The sequence below is a fragment of the Populus alba genome, chromosome 13 (assembly GCF_005239225.2).
Source record: "Populus alba chromosome 13, ASM523922v2, whole genome shotgun sequence".
NCBI classification, from domain to species: Eukaryota; Viridiplantae; Streptophyta; class Magnoliopsida; order Malpighiales; family Salicaceae; genus Populus; species Populus alba.
Genome location: NC_133296.1, coordinates 6,594,114 through 6,618,987, shown reverse-complemented (window position 1 = coordinate 6,618,987; position 24,874 = coordinate 6,594,114). Strand labels below are relative to the sequence as shown.

General features: G+C 33.4%; 2 protein-coding genes and 1 long non-coding RNA gene across 5 annotated transcripts; 1 reads left to right on the top strand and 2 right to left on the bottom strand.

Annotated features, from left to right (window-relative positions):
* Positions 1 to 1,787: 1,787 nt before the first annotated feature.
* Positions 1,788 to 3,605, top strand: LOC118042893 (uncharacterized). Its single transcript, XR_004686520.2, has 3 exons — positions 1,788 to 1,914; positions 1,986 to 2,039; positions 3,536 to 3,605. It is a non-coding gene; the product is annotated as an uncharacterized lncRNA (long non-coding RNA).
* A 736-nt stretch (positions 3,606 to 4,341) lies between these two features.
* Positions 4,342 to 6,416, bottom strand: LOC118042898 (uncharacterized). The gene is made up of 4 exons (XM_035050638.2): positions 6,062 to 6,416; positions 5,561 to 5,687; positions 5,359 to 5,431; positions 4,342 to 4,815 (listed from the first exon to the last, which is right to left on the bottom strand). The coding sequence occupies exons 1-4, from the start codon at positions 6,087 to 6,089 to the stop codon at positions 4,546 to 4,548; spliced, it is 498 nt and encodes a 165-aa protein (XP_034906529.1). The 5' UTR covers positions 6,090 to 6,416; the 3' UTR covers positions 4,342 to 4,545.
* Positions 6,417 to 22,208: 15,792 nt separating this feature from the next.
* LOC118042902 (DNA-directed RNA polymerases II, IV and V subunit 8B) lies at positions 22,209 to 24,506 on the bottom strand. 3 transcript variants are annotated; one of them, XM_073403800.1, is made up of 5 exons: positions 24,285 to 24,506; positions 24,060 to 24,142; positions 23,263 to 23,405; positions 22,600 to 22,709; positions 22,209 to 22,457 (listed from the first exon to the last, which is right to left on the bottom strand). In XM_073403800.1, exons 1-5 carry the CDS (start codon positions 24,461 to 24,463, stop codon positions 22,346 to 22,348), a joined length of 627 nt encoding a protein of 208 aa, XP_073259901.1. In that variant the 5' UTR covers positions 24,464 to 24,506; the 3' UTR covers positions 22,209 to 22,345. The 3 variants fall into 3 exon arrangements, with proteins under 3 accessions (XP_073259901.1, XP_073259900.1, XP_034906535.1); XM_073403799.1 differs by having other exon boundaries at positions 23,263 to 23,420; positions 24,285 to 24,498; XM_035050644.2 differs by having other exon boundaries at positions 22,615 to 22,709; positions 23,263 to 23,420; positions 24,285 to 24,492.
* Positions 24,507 to 24,874: the final 368 nt, after the last annotated feature.

Here is a 24,874-nt window from a genome sequence, read left to right as displayed (position 1 = left end):
GTCTTTATTTTATAAACTTAATATTTTAGGTGCATCTCATCTTTTATGGTGTGATAACTTAGGAGGCACTTATTTGACTATAAATCCAGTTTTTCATACTCACATGAAATTTATGAAAATTTATTTTCACTTTGCCTATGACTTGTTTGCTCACAAGGAACTCCTAAGCTTAATTAATTACTTATATAAATTTAATGTCTACTCCTGTATTGAAGCATTATGATTAACTATAGTTCTAAGCACAATTATCTTTGTATTATCATTATTTATTTATTATATAAGGGTCCATTATACATAGCCCTATACAATTAGATGTCCCATCTTTTATATATATATAGCATTATATTGCTTGATATATGGCAAAACACCTTAGTACTTGATGAATATAGTATATATTTAAATCGAGCAATATAAATAAAATGAAAATCACATTAAAGTTGATATTATTCATAATTAGATATATTACTTGTTAAAAAATATCATGAGTCAATACATAATTCAAAAGTTACTAACAACGTTTACTAGTTTCACTTAGAAATCATTTTATACACACACACCAATTATGCTCAGGCTATAGCTTTTCTATCTAGATTTGGAAATTTCTATGCGCTGTTACATGTCTTGCTTCGAACTCAACCTTATAATTTATCCAAAACATGATAATTTAAGGTTAAAATTGACCAAATTGATAATACATGACCCCAATGTGACACACCGGAAAAAAAAAAAAAAAAAAAAAAAAAAGAGCCCAGACCAGCCTGGCGGGTCGACCCAATGGCTGGACCAATCCGAGTAACGCAAAAGACCAGAATGAGCAAAAACCCAACAAAACCCGGTTAAGACCTATTGTTTTTTCAAATGTGTTTTTTCACCTAGCTAGAGATCCCCTTTTTTATATATATTTTAGTTGATTATTAATCTTTTTCAAAGTTTACTATATAAATACTATAATAACATTTTATTTTTTATGTAATAGCCCGGCCAACATACCATATATTGTCCGCTTTGGGCCTTACCGTCCTCATGGTTTTGTTCTTAGGTAACGCAAGCCCATTTCTGAGCCTGATGCCTCAAAACGCGTATAACAAGTCAGCGATTAACACTACTTATAAAGTCCTGGCTTTGGACGCTCACTTCCGATATGGGATATCACAATCCCCCCACCTTAAGATAAGTTGTCCTCAGCTCTGATATCAAATGTAATAGCCTAGCCCAACCTACTGTATATTATCCGTTTTGGGCCTTACCGTTCTCATGATTTTGCTCTTAGTGACGCAAGTCCACTTCTGAGCCTAACGCCCCGAAACATATACACTAGGTCAGCGACCAGCACTACTCATAAAACCTTGGCTCTGAACGCTAATTTATGATGTGGAATATCACATTTTTAATGTGAGATTTGAAGCCTTTTAGTATATATATTCTATGTTCATAATAAAAAAAAAATTATGTTTTTTTAATGTGGAATACAAAAAAAAATTTGTTTAAATACTTCAACTTAAAAGAATAACATACTAATATAATATCTTTTCAATGAATGATAAAAACAAATCTTTTAAAATAATCTTTAAAACTTCATTATTTATAATACATATAACTTATATTTGAATTATTTTTTAATATTTTTATATGAAATATGAAAGCTTCAAAAAAAATTTATTTTTTCAAGTTGATTTGAGTTGACCTGAGTAACTCATATAACCCCAGACCCGGCTCCTTGATCCGGTCAATCCCCGGGTCGGGTCTATAACTATGCAATAAACCAGTATAAAACACTCAAAAATAAACTTTTATACTCTCTCAGGGCATCACTCCAAAAAGAGAGAAGAAGCCGGGAGGTCTAAAAACAGTTTGTCTATGACAATGGCATCCTCCTCTTCTGCCACGGGCACAAATCTCGATCTCATGAAAAAGGTACCTCCTTTTGTGTATCTCTCACCTATCTCTTATATGACTAATTTATTTATGCGGGTTTCATTTATCAGGTTAGAAGTCATGAAGTAGCAATAGCAGAGCTCAGTAATCTTTCATCGTCTCGTGTAAGCTTCTTTCAACAGTATCTCGTTTTAGTTTCCAGTTTTGGGTTTTTATTCTGCTCTTGCCTTGATTATTTGATTACTTGTGCTGTTGTGCATCAAAAGAATCAAAATCAGTATATTATTTGTTTGACTATTGTTCGGGTTATGTTCAAGTAGAAGATGATAATTTCTTGACTATTCGAATATAAAATGGCGTATGAGTAGTGCTTTTAGGTAGGAAGAACCATCTCATTGATAAGAAACATTATGGTTTTATTTTCTTGTTGAAAAGGGTTTTTCTGATACTTTTGCTTTCTGTCAAGGAATGATGTTGTCATGAACATTTAGCCTTGGTTCAATTGAGCATGGTGGAATTTGTTTTCCTTTTTTGTTGGATTCGTTGATGCCGATCTTCTTTCCATACCTTTTTTTCCCCTGATTTTTATAGCTTCAGTCGAGTGTGTTTATATGATACCGACTGTACAGAGAAGAATAGGGTGGCAATTAGCATGATGGAGGGAGCACCTAACAACTATTTCAAGTCCTTGGGGAAACTTGTAATCCTTGTCTTTTTGGTAGATTAGATGTGAAAATTAGCAGCTTGTAGTCTTTGTTTGAAGGCTTCAGTTTTCTCTTTATGTTTTCTTCTTTTCCATTCAATTCTTTTTAGGCATTTTCTTACCACGCATCTTTTATTAGCTGGAATACTTGCTATTATTCACTTATTTGCCTCAAACCCATGTCTGGGAAGAATTCCTTGCACCACCTTGGTAGAAATTTTTGTGAAATCTACTAAAAGCAATTGCCCTACTTGACTATCCTAATTTACCAATCCCAAATAGCTATTGATTATCTTGTTGCCATATTAGCCCTTTCCTTTGTCAGGCAGGTTATAAACTTTTGATGCCTGAGCTATCATATATATATCATTTATCAATATGGCATGGTGTTGTTACAAGTTATTTCCATTTTAACTGCACTTGACTATTGCTCTATAATTGGGTTCTGTTTTGTTTGACGTGCAAGAGTGTGGTTCCTTGGAGGTGTAGAGACTAGAGAATTCAAATGTATTCAATTGTGGTTTTAAGTGAATTGATTGGTTTACAAGTTGTTTTATTCCCAATAACACAATATGGTCAAATTGTTCCGCCTATAATTCCCAGCTAAATTCAATATAATAATGGACTGTAGAATGCAGTGCTTGGATATCAAACTCGAGCTGTTGTCTAAACAAACACTTTATCTATCTAGTGCTCAAATCAGTTGCAACCATGGAAACCAAATTCATATTCATGGTTAGATTTAAATTGGTTATGAGCATGGCTTGGATATTATTTACAGTCTTCGTAGTTTTCCAAAATATACAGGCTATACAGCCTTTTCTGCTTAAATGCTGTTAGTAATATGCATGCTAAGGTTTAGCTTTTACCGAATTAAATTTTATATTTTGGTTTCCCTGTATGGTGGTAATAAGACTATTTTACGGAGGACATTACATTGTTTCTCCTTGATCGCAGACTGTCTATCAGAAAAATGGGAACCTTTTTTTCCGTACAACCGCCCAGAAAGCAACAGCTTCTGAACAAAGTAAGAGATCTTTTCACGTCCACTCGAGGTTAATATTTCAATGTTCTCCATGCAACTCTAACAACATTGCATTCGTATATCTAATTTGTGAATATTGTACAGAACAACTTGACTCGGCCAAAGCTAAGCTAGAAGGATGAATTCTACTTGATTTCATCTCTATTGCTTTGAAACTGGTCCTCTACCTTCTAAGTGTCAGTTTTTCCTCGTATGTTTTATTGGCCTCTCCATTTCTTGAATATGCTTTTTGGTATTAACTAAATGTTTGATTGCGAATATTTGATTGTCATGCCAATCCGCAAAAGCATGTGTATATCAAAGACATCAAACTCCTGATTATGATCCTCACAGACTGTTGCTTTAACGCCTTCAAATTCATTGGGAAACACACTTGTAAATTTTTTTCACCCCTTGTGTGGATACCAGAGTATCCTTGAATGATCCATGCTTACCGATCTGAAAATCCCTGGAGAAACATCATGGTGACTTTTTTTTCTATAAAGATTAAAATTCTTAATTTTCTTGTAGAGTTCCTTCAAAAAATTTCCCTTGTTCCCATCCTGTAAGGGAAGTTGCACGCAGCAATCTGAGGAAGTCTTGTTGCGTTCTTCAATCCTGATTCTATTTATTACTCAAGGCGAATCCAACACTGGAAGCCAGTGTTAAGCAGCGAGCAAAAGAATCAACCAGGCTAATATTTAAAACCTCGTGTGCGGTAATAAAGAAAGAAAAAGCAATTAAAATCAGCACCCTGAATGACAAACAATATAAACCAACTAAATACAGCTCACCAAGTTGTGGCAAAGTTATCATCCTGATTATTAAGAAGTAAACTAATCACCAGCAACATATTTCACAAAAAAAACGTATACTAACAGCAAAATGTGTACATTGTACTGTTATAGGATGGATTATTTTTTACTGGACAAGAATGAAGCCTCTAGCCAACATCCTGACGTGTAGTTTGAAACCACATAATTGCAAGAGTAACGAGGGATGCATAGATTGTGGTGGGTAACTTTCGCACCACCTTTCCAACACCAGGGACACCCTCAGTAGCCTTCTTTGTTGCCATGGCAACTGTTGGGGCCACAACCAAAGTGATAATCAACCCCTGACTAACCACAATGAACGTGTCTGCTGTTAACTGCTGCATAAACTTCACAAATTCTTCATGGTTAAGTTCACCATCAAGGTTCATATCGCACGCCTGCATGTAGAACAATCAATGGATTTACCTTCACTTGTCAGATCATAAACATTTGGTACCCAGAAAGAGAGAGTGAGTCGTAAACTCAAGGCATCGAGGTTTTCCCAGCTTTGTTGAACATATACCTCCCACAATATTGGAAATGGAAATTAGGCTGAAAGGATGTCGTCCTATTCTTTGTGAACAACTAAGAAACAATGGTAAAGACAAGGTATTTCACAGAAAAGCTCAATTACTTTCATCAGAATTATCATTTTCCTTAATACATTTTGATACAAGCATCATATGATATGCTTTCTGAACCATATATATAACTTCTGCAGCACTTGTTTAAACTATTAAAGTATAGGAGGAGATTCCATGATGACGAATACAATGTTCAGATTTTCATATGAACAGTATTGCTACCTGGAGCACATAAGTATTACTGCTAGTAAGACTATTTCTCTGCAAAATTACTTAAAGAAGCCATCAAATCTCACTATAGAAACATAACTCTAGAATGCTTTGAGATTTATGTCTGTATCAAATGAAGTAGAGTACCTGCATCATGGCTCTGACTTGCTCTTTCGAAGGAGGATCAAAATGGGGACCAGGCAAGCGCTTGTTAATATCACTGCATTAAGAAATGAACTTCATCATTAGTAAGACTAGCACCAGATATAATTTTGATCAAAGAATCGATTTCAAAGGCTAGAAAAAAATATAAAATGATTAAACAAGAAAGTAAAACACAGTTTTATACTTGTACACAAGTAGAACAGCAATATACAGGTCTTCAAAAGTGAGATTAGCACTTCCCGACTGATTTTTTATGTGATTATACGCCTTGTCTGCAATTAACCTTATTTGTTTTTCCCTCCACTGCTTACCTGCACAAATTGGTAAACCAAACCATATGGCATCGTGATGCTTAACAAACAACAAATGTCCTACACTTGGCATAAAAAAAAAAAAAGAACATGTAACATACTTTCATGAAAAAAAAAAAATTCCCAGCAAATCTAGTGGCCCAGTAAAGAATATTCATATAATAGATCATCAACAAAGAAAAAAAATTATTTTTTTCTAACACAGGAAAAGGTAACCAAAAAACATGAAAAAGAACAGTAAGAAAAATACTATTTCCATGAAGCTTCAGAAGACAAAAAAACTGGAACAAAAACTAGACAAATAAACGATTTGGTTAACGATAAATAATAATAACAATAACAATAAAATAATGATATGAAGAGGAAGAAGGTACCGTGAAATTTGTCTAGGACCTGTCCCATCGATGATCCTTCAGTTTATAGGAAGAAAAGGGAGTTTCTGTTTTTCTTTTTTCTTTCTGGGTTTAGAGAGATTGAGAGACTTCGTTGATTAGATGAGGTAGAAATGAATGGGTGAATCTTTGAGTTTGAAACAGTCTTTCTGTGTACATAAACTGGTTTTGTTAGCTAAAAACATCTGTGGCTATGAGCGTATGTGTGTGAGAGGGAGGGATTCTTCTACCCTGCTTTCTATGGAAATCAAATGCAGCAATCTACTCGTCTATGTTGATTTTTTTTTTTCATGATTTGGATCCACTTGGTATCTCTTCATTCATTTATCCTTTCTAAATAATATTATATTATATACTATATTTGGTTAGATTCAACTTCGAAAATATCAATTATTTCTTTCTAGAGTTTCATGTCCCTTCTTTCATTTAATTTTGGTACAGAAATTGAGAATAATTTGAGTTTAGAGTCTAATCTGTTTTTTTTATAAAAATTAAAAATTAATATTTTTAAACTGTTTTAATATTTTAATATTACAAATAAATTTTAAAACATAAAAAATATATATTATTTTAATATATTTTCGAGTAAAAAGTATTTTAAATATAATATTAATATTTGGAATTTAAATAATAATAAAATAATAATAATAATAATAATAATGATAGACTGTTGTATGAGTGAAATTAATATTAAAAAATAGATATATCACACTTTTAAGTAACTGCTTTGATGATTATAGAGATTTGCTCTCGTCTTTATTGATTGGTTTGATGGTAAAATGAAATTTGCTCGTTTCCTTGATTCTTTAAGTTTGAATTCAAGGACTTTCAATCTTAAGACTAATATAAGACCTCACTTTCTTAGGATTTTATATTAATTTTTAACACGCAAAAAAATATAATTTATTGAATTATGTGCTAATATTATTAATATAATTTATTGAATTATGTCTTTTTCTCAATTTGCTTTTTGTATGAATGGTGTGTCAAACTTAATATATAAAGCTAAAAGGGAAGTCAATATATGTAATTAACAAAAATATAAACGATGGAATGGAAGTTAATGTCTATCACAATACAAAATATTATTCATTATAGTGATTAAATGCATTATTATTCTTTCATGATGATACAATTATCTTTTTCAAATTATACAAGGATAAAAAAGTTTTTTAATTTTTTCACAGAAAAATTACTTAGTTACCCCTGAAATAAAAAAAAAAACATTTAAAACTTATGTCTAATGGCTTTATTATCTAATCATCATTATCATCAATATGATATTGATATTTAGTTCTAACTTCATTAGTAGGGTCCTCATTAAAAATAGGAGGAATTAGATTTTTAAGAACATGTAATATTTTTTCTTGTTTGAGAACAATTCTTACTCATGGTAATCTATTGAGAGGTTAATATAAAGATAATGAGTATTGGTTTCAGGTATAAATATTTATAACCAAATATAGATGAGATCTTTAATCATGATTTAGTCTCCCATTATTTTCCTACGGATTAATAGCTCTCACTATTAATTTTGAGAAATCTCATTTAGATCCCTTAATGGGTTATGATCTCTTTTAATTTATATGACCTTAAGTAACTCAACAAAATAAAATAATTAAATTAGATAGATAACATAACTTATTAATTACATCTTTATGTGATTTGTAAATAAGTTAGGTAATAACTTTTTACCTGAACATATCATATATGTTTGTCCTAAGTACTATTTATAATCTTATATGATTATAAATAACTCATTCAAATCATATAAGTTAGTTAAGTAAGGCCTGATTTTATTGCATTAAATATATTCGATTAATGGTAAACTTGAGTAGCTCAGTAAGTTATCCATAAGTATAACTCTAGCTTATGCAGTTATGCATATAAATTTAGAAGGCAATAAATCATATTCTTAACATGTACTTAATACATTAATGAGTGATTTTAATTAGGTTTCATTTCATGGGATAATTGATATATACATATCAATTATACATTAACATAAATCTCTAGCATACCATTCTAATTCGATGATTATGGATATATCTAAACTAATTCCCTCGAGCCATTGAAGGGAATTAGTTGGTAGGAAACTACGTAGCTATTGCAAATTTTAATAAGCTATTTACTAACATCGTGATTGTACTTTTTTGTCATTTTTTCTTCGTCATGGATTGCAAAATAGATTTTCTATCTGAATTTCTACATTTCTAAATTACATAAGATTTATATAATTGTATAAAAAAAACCTGTAGTTACATTCGAGGGGAATTATATGAGAACATAATTTTACAAAAAAAAAATTCAGATCCTATTTAATATTACAATCATTTAACCATAAAAATACAATCGCAATGGTCTTTAAATGTCCAAAGTCATCCATCATATATAAGAACATATTAATATGCATAATTATATACATTGCATGCTTCCATTCTAATTATTGGCTTTATGTGAAATTTTAAAATAATATTTCTAACACTTAGAAATATTAAATCAAATCCAATTCAATAATTTTCCAAACATAATAAATCATATTAAAACTCTTATTAATATCCCAAACTATTTTAAGATCAACTAGATAAATGTTTTTGCTTTAAAAAACTCCTTTTATTTTAGAAAAACTATTTTTCAAATGTTATTTAATTAAAATTTGTGTTAAATTTAAATTCTATTAGGATATTACAAAACTCAAAAATTTTAAATTGATAGTTTTAATTAAATCCTAGTCCAATTAGGAAAATTAATTCTACAACAAATTTAATTTAGGTTTCAATTTTAAAATAAAAAATCAACATTATATATAGGGGTAGAATTGTAATTTTATTTTAAATATCATATTATAATAAGGAATAAATTGCTGAGGTAAATTTATAAATTAAATCTCAAAAGCCTTACTGTAATAAGTTATAAGGTGTAGGGTTACCTTTAAAAACCTAAAAGTAAAATAATAAAATATACAGGGGTAGAGTTATAATTTTGTCAATCATCTTCTTCTCAGTTGTTACAGTCGGTTGTGGGCTCACTGTTGCTAGCAGCATGCCTTGGCGGCGGCGGCCACGATTCTGTTAGCCATCCTTGGCGCCGATAGCCATGTTGTCACCGCCAATAGCAGTCATCATTTGCCAAGCATCAACCTCGCACATCAGCCTCACCAGCAATGTCTAGTGCTTTTGTGGCAAGATAATAGCCTATTGCATAGTTACAAACGACTTGTTAGTTGTGCACAAAATGTCGTTATAGACTTTCTCAACCACTAAATGTTACTTGTTTTTTTCCTTATAAATTTCAGTCAAATAGCATATTTTGACAAGATTTAAATAATCTGGCTAGATCTGGTTAGATAATAGTTCATTTGTTTTTTTGAAAAATCATAAGAGCAAAAAATTAGGAAAATAATTTTACACACGAATTTAATTCATGATTATGCCAATAAAAATTATAACATGTAATCAACAACTCTAATTTTCTAACAATGGCTCTACTATAACTCTTGGGTTTCCTAAAATACATACATACAACGGAAATGATAAATTAAAAATTTTTTGAGAGCCCCAATGATCTCATTAGATATATCTAGGATTGTTTAGAGTGTATATGAAAATTATCTAAATATCAAATGTTCGTTTCAATTTTGAATAATTATTTCAAGGCTGGATTGTTGCAAACCACAAATCGTTCAAGTGTCTAGCTTCTAACGATAATCCGCATAAACCACTAGTGAGAAATCTAATAAATCTTTTTTAGATGAGAGAGATTGTTCTGCCTTTGACTGATAGCTGCTTTCTTTTATGTTTTCATGTGTTCTGTAACTTCTGTAGTTTATGTAGAATTTACTATATAAAAAATAAAAGGCATAACATTCTATTTATAAAGAAACCTAAAAACCTTATAAATGGTAAAATATCAATTTGCCCCCTGAATAATATCATATATGTTATTTCAAGATAATTTTAAAATTTTATTCATTCAAGTCCCTACTTGTTTTTTCTAGTCTAGAATTATAATTCCCTATATAAATTACATTTCAGTCCTTAATTTCTAAAATTAATTTACAATTAAGTTATACTTGATTAATCATTTCATTTTAATTTTTAACCACTAATTTTTATTTGTGTGACCAATTAGGTTCCCTAATAAGTTCACTCAAACATAAATCATAATCCTATATAAAATATGGTTAAATAAATTAAATAAATCTATTTATTATAAAGTCAATAATTGATTGATTTATATTTCAATATCAAATACAATATTTAGCAAATTGTCATGGTCCCCCAAATATTAGAAAAGTCATAAGTAATGTTGTAACCCATTTTTTGGTCCCCACATAAAAAATAAAAAAAATAAAAATAAAAAAATTCAAAAAATATATTATAAAAAAAACGCAAAACGGCGCCATTTGGAAACGGCACCATCGTCTTCTTCCCTGCGCACGCAGAGAACAGAAGAAGAAGATTTTTCTTCTCCCTTTTCGCCTACTTTCTTTCCTTCTTTTGCTCAAAAAGACGCCGAAACAAGGACACCACTTGCCCAAGGATTTCCACGTGTTGGACGAACATTGGAGGGGCGGCAGCATAGTGGCCGCCCCAGCCACGTCTCCCCTGTTTTTCGCCTATAAAAACAGGGGAGGAAGAAGAAAAAAAGGAAAGGGGAGACCGAGGGACAGAAGGGAGAAGACCGAGAGAAGAGAGGAGAGAAGGCAGAGAAGAGAAAAGAAGAAGCAGAGAAGAAAACGAAAAAAAAAACACAGAGGAGAGAGAGAGAAGGAAAACCGCCGGCCACAGTGCCTCCGCCACCATCGCCACCGTGCCTACGCCGCCAGCAGCACCGCCTCGACGCCACCGCAGGTAACCTCCCGCTGCCCCGTCTCCTTCTCCTTTTGCAGCTCCTTTCTTTTTTTTCATGCAGAACGTGAATTAATTCACGTTCTGCAGCAGTTGAAGGAGGCTGGTTACTGTGCTTAGGCACAGTAACCAGCCCATTTGGTAATGGGCCGGGTTGGCCCAGCCCACTGATATGGGCCGGGTCCGGCCCATTTCCTTTTTTTTATATTTTTTTTTTTTAGAATTTTTGCATTTTTGTTTTCTGCACATGTTTTATCAATTTTGCTTAATATCGATCTTTTGAGAGAGAAAAAGAATGGCGACTCCACTGGGGACCTTGTGGACTAAGCTTTGTTGTTGTCTGATTTATTGTGTTTTTTGTGGTGGTTTGCGTGTTTATTTTTAAATATGCATTTTCTTTATTTATTTCTTACGCGCTTTAATTTTTGTACATATTTGTTCATGCATTGTATAGAATTGCGTCATGCATCACATGCTTTATATTTTTCAAGCACACACAAGCTTCTAAGTTAAGTGGGGAATTAACGATCTGCCCTATGACTATTGGTCGGGTTCAGATGCGTGAAACACCCAACTCATATCTGAGTGCCTGCTTGGTAATGGTGGGCATACGTGTCTTAACTGTTCTTTGCAACGCCCCCATACTGCCTTTACGAAGGACGTCACTGGGCAGATATGAGACCCTTTTGAGACCAGGTAGAAAACCTATTCATGAATAGACCCTATCTTTAGTTTGTATGCGCTATCTTTCTTTACAGAATATGTCAAAAAAAAAAAATCATGTCATCCCTCGAAGGGCAAGTGCATCATATAAATTACATGTTCAAACATTTAACATGCATACATGCCAGATCGAAATATAGGTCCCCAAAAAGTCTACAACACCCGACTTCGAGCAAGAAACATGGAAGATGAAGAACGTGCTCAACGTGAGGCCTATTTGCACGACGAGTTGGAGTCTCTGAAAATAAGTGTGGCTCACCTCACTAGCTTACTCAAGCAAACACTAAGAAATACCTCTGATGAAGGTCCTTCTAATCGACCGATCACCTTTGATCCGGCTCCTACTACAGTTCAGCCTGAGGAAAGAATGAGCGAACATGGTCAAGAACCTCAGCAAAATCCAACATTTGTGCAGTCAACAACACCTGCACCATCCCCAACAGTCGTGAAGGCATCTGCTAATGAGTCCCACAAGGCTAAGTCATCTGATAGCATTAATCAAGCTAAGATAGAGGCGCTGGAAGCCAGACTTAAAGCCATTGAAGGGATAGACTTATATGACCCGGTCCGGGCAGCAGAGATGTGTTTGGTCCCAAATGTGGTTGTCCCAAAGAAATTTCGTGTTCCTGAATTCATCAAATACAGTGGAACACAATGCCCCATGACTCATCTCAGGTTCTATTGCAATAAAATGGCTGAGGTAGTACATGATGAAAAACTACTAATGCACGTTTTCCAAGACAGTTTAAGTGTGTGAACGCATAGAGCAAGGTGTCAAGAGTGGTAGAATTCATTGATGCTGTAATAGTGTGTGAACGCATAGAGCAAGGTGTCAAGAGTGGTAGAATTGCTGCACCAACCGAGAAAAGAAGCTTCGAAAGAAAAGAGGTTCACCATGTTGAGGATGGCTACATGGGTAGAAAAAATACATCCCAAAATTACCATACTCGATCCTAAATTGCCAACATCAAAAAACCTGAACCCCAAAACTTTCAAGTCAAAAGCCAAATTGGAAATTTCCAAAGGGTTCAAGAACAACTACCTCCATTACCGTTACCCCTGAATGAGATGTATCAAAAGCTTTTGAGCATCGGGCAAATAGCTACAGAACCTCTAACACCTCTGCAGCCACCTTATCCTAATTGGTACAAGCCAGAACTCAATTGTGAATACCATGCTGGTATTACTGGCATAGCATCTATACCTGCAACGCCTTCAAGAGAAAGCTTCTGCAATTAATCAAGGCTGGGTGGATAGAGTTGGAAGACACCCCCAATGTGAATACGAACCCGCTGCCTAATCATGCTTGAAGCATATTAGGATGGAATGTTTGGGGAATTGGAAAGCATCAATGGTCCAACATGATAGCTTGAATTTTGTAGAACTCAAATTTTGATCGTGGTGTTGTTCCGCATTGTCTTTGAGTCCTCTACGCAGAGCTTTTGAGAGGAGGTAGCCTATGAACAGATGCGCCAAAATAGAGGAATGAAGCCTGCCTTGTTATTGCCTTTTGTTAATGCTTTTGAACAAGACTTTCTCTGTTCATGAGCTTCTCTTGTGAAATAAGATCATGTGTTTTCCTGTGGTCACATCACATTCTTCTTTGTTGTTATTACATATAAATAACATTTTGAGCGTAACTTCGCTCACAACACTATAACATGAAGAATCCTTTGGTATTCCTTTCCTCCAAACCCATACATAATCGCATATGTTTCCAAGGATATTTTTTTGGGACCTCCAAAGTGAGTACAAAAACAAAAATCATGTTGATATTTGTCCAAAACAAATGTATTTTTGAAAATTCAAGTGATTCCTTAAATAGGTACACATATACCTAGAAAACTTGAAAGAAAAAAAGACAACAAAGATAAACCAACACTATGAGGTGACTCAAAAGCGGAGTTTTGTTTGACTGAATAAATCATTTGGCATACGCGCATGAAAGCAAGACCTATCGATCCTCAATGCATGAGTTTGAGATGAGGAAAGGCCATCTTTGATAATCCTTTCACAAGGCTAAAAAATATCCATTGCAGTCCCATTTTGAGCCTAGTAATGTTTTTTGGAAATAACCTTGACTAGGATCACACCCCACACTAGGAGGCAAAATAATAGAGTTTTTACCCATCCAGACAAAGCAGTGAAGATGGGTGCTGGATTTGATCATGTCATTTTTAATCTTTCATTATCATCTAAATGAAGCAGTGATTGGTTAAGAAAAGAAAAGAAGAAGATCTAAAGGATCGAAAAGATTTGAGCTTCTCATACAAACAACTGATATGATTGTGCTCAACCAAACAAAAACGGAGAAAACAAAGAGAAAAGCCCAAACCCGACACTGGGGGGCAGGACAAATCATTTTTGAAAAAAAAAAATCCAAAAGACAAAAGGTCAGGAAACAAGCACAAGTGATCCCTAGTCTTGAAATCCCTTAAACACCTTTTGAGCTTGCAACATATCCATTTTCTTCGTAATCAATAGCCAAAGCCTACATTACATACCTGATAAAGCCCTTTCTGATCAAAGGCAAGCAATCTAGATTGGTAGGTAGTGCTTTCATGTGCAAGTCAAATCATTATTCATGCAAATAAAATAAATGCTTTGACTCATTTCGGTTCTCAATAACCCTCAAATTGACATTTAAACCTTTTGTGACCAACCAGATGTCACTTCATCTTTTAACCAAAAGCAAAAAGCTTTTATCACTTCAAGAAACCTGTCTATAGGAATCGCTTGATTTTTTAGAACAAGTTTATTTTGAACCAATATCAAAATCATTTTTGTGATTGGAATAACTTGGAAGTTCCAAAAATTTTGCATGAAAACATTCATTGTACAAAAAACTCAAACTTACTTTCACATATCCTCACCCCAAACTAAACCCAAGTTGAACACTTGGGGGGCATGATCAAGCTGGGGGGCAATTAAAAACACATGGTAGGGCTGACTCCATGATTCCTGTTCTAAGGAAAATGTCGGACAAAATTGGTAACCCTTAAGATAAAGGGTGAAGGACAAAGATGTATGATGACATCAAACCATTCTCAGAGGTCAAGATCACAAGATGTAACCCGAGTAAGCAAAAGTGGAAAAGCCATTGAAGTTTACTACCAACACTACAACTTTTGAGAGAAAACAAAGACACCATGAAGAAATGGGGGCCTATATTTCTCAGGTAAGTATACATGCATATCAATCATAATGCATTTGCTTTTCAACATTGACAATCAGTGTATCAACTTTTAGGTAGTGTGTTTTTTAACCTTACCACTTGTTTAAATGCGCCTTTGAGCCTTCACTTCCTTTTGAGTGCGCCTTTGAGCCCTCAACTTTCATTTTGAGTGCGCCTTTGAGCCCTCATCCCTTCGGTAGTGCGTTTTCTAACCCTACCTCCCTTTTGAGTGTGCCTTTGAGCCCTCACCTCTATTTTGAGTGCGCCTTTGAGCCCTCATCCCTTTGGTAGTGCGTTTTCTAACCCTACTTCCTTTTGAGTGCGCCTTTGAGCCCTCAACTTTCATTTTGAGTGCGCCTTTGAGCCCTCATCCCTTCGGTAGTGCGTTTTCTAACCCTACCTCCATTTTGAGTGCGCCTTTGAGCCCTCACCTCCTTTTGAGTGCGCCTCTGAGCCCTCGCCTCCATTTTGAGTGCGCCTTTGAGCCCTCATCCCTTTGGTAGTGCGTTTTCTAACCCTACCTCCGTTTGAGTGCGCCTTTGAGCCCTCACCTCCTTTTGAGTGCGCCTCTGAGCCGTCACCTCCATTTTGAGTGCGCCTTTGAGCCCTCATCCCTTGGGTAGTGCGTTTTCTAACCCTACCTCCCTTTGAGTGCGCCTTTGAGCCCTCAACTCCTTTGGTAGTGCGTTTTTCTAACCCTACCTCTTTTCGAGTGTGCCTTTAAGCCCTCACCATCCAATTCTTCATATTTTTCCATCTGGGTAGGTCACCCATTACAATGAGACCACTCTTTACTTTTATGTTTGGGCAGGTCGCCCATGAAAATAGACCAATGTCAGCGTAAGTGTGTGGGCTGGTCGCCCCTGAAAATAGACCACCTTAAGTATGTGTTGGGCAGCTTACCCGTGAAAATATACCTTCTTCAAAAACAAAGGGTTTGAACACACAGGATTTTGGTTCTGGTTAGAGGGGATTGCCGAAAGGAATCTTGGTCTATCCCAACCACACAGGATTTTTGGTTCTGGTTAGAGGGGATTGCCGAAAGGAATCTTAGTCTATCCCAACCACGCAGGATTTTGGTTCTGGTTAGAGGGGATTGCCGAAAGGAATCTCAGTCTATCCCAACCACACAGGATTTTGGTTCTGGTTAGAGGGGATTGCCGAAAGGAATCTCAGTCTATCCCAACCACACACAGGATTTTGGTTCTGGTTAGAGGGGATTGCCGAGAGGAATCTCAGTCTATCCTAACCACACACACATAATATTTAAGTTTCGGGTTAAAGGGGATTGGCGAAAGGAATCTCAATTTAGCCCAACCACACACAAGACTTTGGGTCCGGTTGAAGTTTTAGGTCAATCAAATTTTGAGACGACCAGTTTCGAAAGACCAATGTTATTTTATCTTTACAACACTTACTATGCACAAAGTTTTGCTCCGTAAGCATTGTAAAGAGGGGGGCAACTGTTGTAACCCATTTTTTGGTCCCCACATAAAAAATATAAAAAATAAAAATAAAAAAATTCAAAAAATATATTATAAAAAAAACGCAAAACGGCGCCATTTGGAAACGGCACCATCGTCTTCTTCCCTGCGCACGCAGAGAACAGAAGAAGAAGATTTTTCTTCTCCCTTTTCGCCTACTTTCTTTCCTTCTTTTGCTCAAAAAGACGCCGAAACAAGGACACCACTTGCCCAAGGATTTCCACGTGTTGGACGAACATTGGAGGGGCGGCAGCATAGTGGCCGCCCCAGCCACGTCTCCCCTGTTTTTCGCCTATAAAAACAGGGGAGGAAGAAGAAAAAAAGGAAAGGGGAGACCGAGGGACAGAAGGGAGAAGACCAAGAGAGGGGGAAGAGAAGAGAAGGGAGAGCAAAGAGAGGGAGAAGAGGGAGAAGAGAGGAGAGAAGGCAGAGAAGAGAAAGGAAGAAGCAGAGAAGAAAACAGAGGAGAGAGAGAAGGAAAACGCAGAGCCACCGCCGGCCACCCCACTGTCAGCGCCGCTTCCTGTCGCCACTAGCAGCTCCGCCATCAACGACAGCCACCACAGGTCAGCCCTCAACCCCTTATCTCGTTTTACTGTTCATCTTCTTGCATGCAGAACGTGCACTGTGCACGTTCTGCAAGCCATGAATTAATTACCCGGTTACTGTGCATGGGCACAGTAACTGGCTAATTAATTCACTGGTTACTGTGCACACAGTAACCCGGTTACTATGTGCACAGTAACCAGCCCATTTGGGCCTGGGCTGGGACGTCAGCCAGCCCATGTAAATGGGCCAGGTTTGGCCCAGCCCATGCAATTGGGCCTGATCCGGCCCATTTTAAAAAAAATATTATTGTTTTAAAAAAATATATTTATGATGTTCCCACTTTTGATTTATGTTATTTTTATTAATATTGGGTAGTATTTTTATGTCGTAAAAATACAAAAATCTGATATTAAACTACCCGGTTTTTCATCAAAAACTTCCAAAAATACAAAAAAAATTAAAAAAAGGAAAAAAATGTTTTTGTGCATACGGCCAAGTGTCTCAATGCTAAAAAATCATATTGTATTTTTCATACACCAAAAAAACAATGTTTTAGCATGCATTTTGGCTTTAATAACCAATTTATTAAAGTCAAGAGAATATTGGCCAAAATTTCAAAAACAACAAAAAAAATTATTTTGTTTGTCTCTTAGTATTCGAGGTATGACATTACATGTAATGCATATTCTGGATATTAATTCTTTTTTTCCGGACAATCGAACCTGGGGTATGACATTACATGTAATGCGTATTCCGAACAATTACAAACCACAACAAGACTTTAGATTTTATCAGACAAAACAATGCAGCTTACCTTAGGTAGGGCGTAGTTGGGGTGCTAATACCTTCCCTTTACGCAACCAGTCTCCGTACCCGATCTCTAAAGACCAGTTAAGGTTCCTAGTAACCAGAATACTAGGTGGCGACTCCCAGTCCATATTTTCACATTGTAGAGACAAGAATTCCTTGTCTCTCCTTATTTTTGCCAGGAATGAATATTCCATTTTTTCCTTTAGGGTGGACGATCGCCGCGCCGCCGCACACGTGCGACAAGTAATATGACTTAACCTCTTAATCTAATCACCAGTTTCTTAGTATAATTAGTATTCCTTCATCAATGTTTCAATTTAGACATAATACCATGGAATGTGTTTATTATGTTAAATCTTGTTTGTTCTCAATACCATATTCATTGATTCTTTAAATAGAATTTGAAACTTTTTTCAATCTCATTCCACCTTACATAAGGACTTACAATCAATACTATTTCAGAACAGTTAGAGCATTTTTCTTAATTTATATAAGGTGATGAATCATCTCTTAATTACTTAAATACCTTCATATAGTTCATGTTATACCTAATATATGCACATTTGTTACCCTTTATTAGAACAACATATAGCGGGATTAAAACATAACACTTTCTATATAAAATAACTTAGTGATCTCAACTGTACAGATCATTTATACAAGTATCACGTGAGCCTTTTCATAGACACACGTGATCCCTCCATATAAGATTCTCATCATAGTTATTAAATCTGACTCGGGGGTTGACAAGGATCGGGTCTCAGGTCACACGGGTTGACCCTAGTCAACTTGAGAAAAATTAATTTTTTTTATGGTTTTAATATCTCACATGGAAAAGTTAAGAAACGTTTTACATTAAAACCTCAAAAAATTTAATATTCTATAAGAAAATTTAGAAACAATCCATATAAATGGAGGCTATATATATATCCCACATGAAAAAGTTAAGAAATATTTCATGTAGATGGAAGCTATAAATATAACTATCCCATATAGAAAAGTTAAGAAACATTTCATGGGTATGTAGGCTATAAAAAAAAATATGTGAGGCCAAGTATTCACAAATTAATTTTATATTTTTGGGGTTTATTAAAACAAATGTAAAAAAAAAAAAATCGAGTCTTACCCAAGTTACGCCAGGTCACTTGGGTTTTACCGGGCTAATTGCAAGCATGATTTTAAACCATTTAAAACCTATCCAAGGCCTTGGGTCCCAAGTCAACCCGTAGGGCCGGGTTTTATGTCTATGATTCTCATGGGGCCAATTCAGTATACATGTCATTTGACAAACACTTATATATCAGTTCTAGGTATATTTCATACCCCAGCTTATGAAAACAACTGCTTCCTTTCATAAAAAAAAAAAAAAGAATATAAATATGTATCAATCTTAATAGCTCTAATCAATATATAGTCTTAATAAAGTATTGACTAGGAATATTTTAAAAACAATGCTTTGATGCAATAAAAATCTCATAATTATAACTTTATAATTTTCTTTACAAAATATTTTTGTCCCACGTATTTTATCTTTATTCTACATCCATTAATAAAATATTTGATGAATATTAAAGATAAATAAACCTTTATTAATAAATTAAATATATTTATATGAATAAAATCAATATCACATATAACCAACTGATTAACTACATGATATATACACTAATATTTTTTTCTCTAGCAAATTGAGCTTCAATCTTGAGATTAGATCTTGAATTACTTTCATTATTTTATTTGGTGTGGTGGGTTTATATGTTGCAAATCTGGATTTTAACTTTGAGATTAGACCTTGAATCTAGTTTCATTGTTTTTATGTGATATGGCAAGTTGATATGTTGCAAATCAAAAGATCCATAGAAAAATTAAATTTTTAATTGAATTCTTTGTATTTAAAAGTGTTTTTGAAAAAATTTGAATTTTTTTATTTTTTTCCTTACTTAAAATTAATAATTTTTTATGTTTTCAAATCATTTTTATGTGCTGATGTCAAAAATATTTTTTATATATATTTTTTAGTAAAAAAAAATTGCAATTACAATTATAAACACTCCTAAAGATTGTCTCATTCTTCAAGTAGTGTCTGGCGAGGAGATAGCAAGATTAATAAATATTAATATTAACAGTGGCCTCCTATATCCAAATAAAAAGGTACAATTTAAACATTAAACATTTAATTGTGTTTTTCTTATAATTATCAAAAATATATTGAAAATGCCATAAAATCAATAGCTAAATCACTATATATGGACAAAACAAAACAGGAAAAAAAAACAGACATAGAGAAAGAGATTACAAGAAAAAAAAAAAACAGTACTAATCTGCTACAACAAAAACAAAAAGACCAAAATAGAAGAAGAAAAACAAAAAATAATCAAACAATCTTATAATTTTCTCCTCGAAAACACTATTGTTGCTCAACAACCAAATACCCCAAGTGATATTGTTGGAGATTAATCTTCAAGCTAACCTTAAAAATTTACCTTGCACCATTCCAAACCATTGTAATAGCAACAAATCTAGTGTGCTAGGTAATTATAAGCATTAGATACCCCCCACAAACCCAAAAATTTAATGGTGTTTTGAATGAAGTAGGTTCGAGTTTAATAATTTACTTTATTTGATCTTAGCATGTTTGGATTTGTTTTTTTTCTTTTTCTAAGATTCATCAAAATATAATTATATATCATCATATAACTTCACATAGCACTTTAAATTACAAATTTCTAATAATTTCATAATAGTAAGAGAAAAGTGATTTTAAAGATGATGCCTCTCCTCTTGAAATTTCAGAAAGGTCAGGAATTGGTGGTGTTTCAAGGGACCATGAGGGTCGTTTTCTTTGTATCTTCTCTTGTCCCCCGAGCATCAAGGAGTCTAATTAATGAAGTAAGAGCTCTTACTATTGGCTATTTATTTCTGCATTTTAAAAGTATTTTAAAAAAATATATTTTTTTTTTGTAATTTCAAATTAATATATTTTTTAGTAGTTTTAAATTGTTTTGATGTGCTGATGTCAAAAATAATTTTTAAAAAATAAAAAAATCATTAGCATGTATTTTGACATGAAAAGTTATTTGAAAAGCAACCGCAACTATACTACCAAATAAATGTGGCATGTTTAAAACCTCGGAAATTGCACAACATTTTCAGTTCTATTAATTAGGCCTGTTTGGAATCATGTAATGATGGTGGTTCAAAGTGCTTTTTATTTATAAAAATATTAAAATGAAATTTTTTATTTTTTTAAAAAATTATTTTTAACATATATCTATTAAAGCTATATGAAAATATAAAAAAAAATCTATTTTAAACAAAAAAAAATAAAACTTTTAAGAATACACGCAAACACTCCTTTAATACCCATGTGATGTGTCACATCGTCCATAATAATGTGTGTGACTTGGATTTCCCTTAGCATATATCGATCTACCGCACACATTATGTTGAAACTCCAAAGAAACACTGCAAGAAAAGAAATCAGAAAATATATTTGTTTTCAACAAACAGAGAAAAAAATAAACACATAATCCAAATGAAAATGAACGATCAGGATGCTTATTCTTACATTTTAATAATCTATAATGTTTCTCGTGTCATAATAATAATCTATAATGTTATTTTTTTAATTATTAATTTAATCTTTATATGATGTGTTTATGGGAATTTTAATCTATAATTTATTTTTGAGTTTTTAGGCCACACATGGAGCCCCTACCAACTCTTTTTTTTTTTCTTTCCCTTCCCTTTTTTCTGTTATCTATTATTTTTTCAATTTGTTTGGTATATTTCCTACAATCTCACAAGTGTTTTTTCTTTAATTATTATTTTCCATGATTCTGACTTGTTTTTATTTATTTCTTAAGGATTAGTATAAAATAATAATATTATTATTATAAAAAAATGATGATTTGTCATGCAACCTTAAAAGTAAAAGAAAATGATTAATTATCATATTTCTTTTAAGTTTGATCATCAATCAATTTAAGATTTATATTTTCATGAAAATAACACCGAAACAAATTTGATAAAACACTAACATCTTTCTTCAAAAATTATCATCATTGACCTTCAATAATTAACTTGCAAAAAGTAAAGATGTCTGAATAATGAGTTCATGATTGATAATATATCACGTTTTAATTATTAATAATTTTTTATTGATTTTATCTTGCTTTAAAATCAATCATAATTCTTTATCTTGTATTTACAAAATTTAATATTCATAATTATGTTGGTGTGAAATAGTAATAAGAAATTCAACTATTAAATAGAGAAAAATGAGGTTATTTAATCAATAGTAGTGGACTCATTAATAAAATTAAGCATATAGGTTACTTGAGCATCTCATTATTAATTATTATTATTATTGTTTAGAAATTTATCAAAATAATATTTTATTATTATTAAAAATTTATTTTTAATACTAATATGTTAAATCGATATAAAAATACAGAAAACTAATAAAATAAATCAATTTTTTTATAAAAAAAAAAAAAAAAAAACAAGCAGAGAGACCTCATTGAGCAACTCGTAAGTGAGCCACAAAAAGATTCTGCAAACCTCACTTTCTTCCAATCATTTAGTTCTTGGATTATATGTAACTGAAACTTCATCATAGCTGAATTATTAGGCATGCAACCAAGTATAAAATTATACAGAACTCTTAATGTTTCTACATATTCCTCATCAACATAAGATAGTTTTTATCAAGCTGAAACCTGGCAAGCGAGCTAGGACTCCCCCTCAGCAACAGTTGAAGTCCACCAAATGAAATGTAGATCTCCCTAAAGCCAAAAAAAAAAGAAATACATATATCAGTTAAAAGACCAATAGTCATATACCTGGATGAAATAAGTAATCTATTATGAATGAAGATGCATTATGACTTCTAAACAGACTCGACGAAAGCGACTTTTGTGTAATTACAAGTATGGCACATACAACTTGAAATCAGCTCCTGAACCTTCCTTGTCAATTTTGTAAAGTTTCCCGTGTGTCACATACTCAAACTTGTCTTCTTTGGATGGTTGCTTACCCTGTAAGAGGATGGGATACAGCAAGTAGGTAGCATTAATAGAAATGATTTGTAAGATCGCAATATTAAAAGAAACAAATAAACAAACATCACTAACATAATGTAAATTTGTTTCTACTACATTGTTCAAGTATGTTATTGTTGAGATCCTGCCCTAACACATAGCCTCAGATCATTGTAACAGCCCCAATTTGTTTTAGTGACCTAATAGCAATAGAACTTCGGTTTTGTCTATAAAACTAGTAGACAAGTTCACATCATGCAAATCAACTAATAAACTTGCAAGGTCGCTATTCCATCATTACAGGTTAGTTGTAATAACAGCACATGACTTGTACTTTTTGAAAACCAGGTAATTGTAAATGGCTTTGAAAAGAAAGTGAAAAAAAAAAAAATTATGTTGTTAGTGCTAATAATGAACCAAGACAAATACAGTGGAGGAATAAAATGCAAACATGTAGAAGAAACGTAAGAATACAGAGTATCTAAGTCATTCCCAACACCAAACATGTCGGAGTGATAACCAAATACCAAAACAGAGAGAAGAGGATTACCTGCGCATTACGAGGGTCAACCGGAGTGCCATCAGTGTTCAATGTTCCAGTTAATAGGACTAAATACCTTGATTTTTCTTCAATAGGATAAATCTCCGTGTGTACATCAAGCACCATGTACAAATCCCCCTTCTCACTGCGAGCTACAATGCGAGAAACTACAAAAGCATAGTTTACAAACTATAATTAGTCCAGAAAAAGTACAAACAAACACAAGTTTATCAGTCTTATTAGTTCTATCAATTTTTGCAAAGGAAAGTCAACATATGCCGATTAGAAACTCGAACAAACCAACCAGAATTACAGTAGGAAGGGATTTAGTGCCAATTCAGTTAAATAACATACAATATAAATATCTCACAATAAAAGGTCAAATTTCAACCCCGAAAATCACCAAATAATACATTCATTCCAAGAAAACTACTTAATATTTGAAAAAACCCCGTTACAGTAGAGATCAAAGCAAACATTAATTTCTTAATGGTAAAACTATATTGCAAGATATCGACAAAGAACTAAAATTCAAGTCCTCTTGGGAAAAAAAATTAAAGAGAAACAAGACCCTTTTATTCATACCAACTTACTAGCAGTGGAAATCCAAAAACAAAACCAAGAACATAGTAAAAAAACTTCTTCTACTTAATCGAGTTTTTAATTCAACCATAAAGCACCAACCTTTAGCAACGAAAAAACTACCAAGTACTAACAACCCAGAAAAGAACTGAGAAAAACAAAGTGATTAAACTAAATAATACAGTGAAAGAGCCAATAGAGTTCAAAGGAAAAAAACCACAAACCTTTGTCATATTTCTTGCCATCAGGGTTGAGCTTCTCGATGACATAAAAGTCAAGCAAATCTTCCATTCGCAAAAGATGATACCTTTCAAAGCAAAGAGATAACATATAAGAAACCCAAGAGAGAAACAAAAATGAAAATGTAAACAACCACAGTGGTTGTCACAAAAATCACTTGAACCTAAAATCTATGAACCGAGAAAGAAAAGGAGCAAGTAAGAGCAAACCAGGGAGCTATGCGGAGAGGGTTTGAACTTGGCAAAACCCTTCCTTCTGTGTTGTAAGGGTTTATTTGTATACTACATGTCGATCGATCAGGGATTTCTAATGAACAACTTGAGGCCCAGTTTATGGAAGTTTTGAGCTTCGGATCATGATTAAATATTTCAATCCGGCCCAATTTCATCTATTGCTCAACTTTTTTTTTTTTGAAGAGTGTGTTTAAAAATATTGTAGCAATTGAGGTTCAAAGCCAAAACTAGCTCTCTCATCTATCTTGCATTATGTTTTCTAACAAATCTTAGAATTGCCTCTAAGGCCAAATTATATGTGAGATCCATTCCCATTTCAGGTTAAAACCATGTTTAATTTTGTGATTTAACACTACTACTTTAACATGTTATAAAAAACCAAATAAAAGTAAATGAGAAATTATTATAAATGAACATTTGAATTTGAATAGCAAAAGTTTCAACTATAACAGCCAGACCAAATCAATAATTCATACCACCACAATTAACCCCAGTTTTTGGATACAGCTTAACAAGATAGACACACTCAAGTGATACTTCTCCAACTAAGCCGTATAAATAAAAGG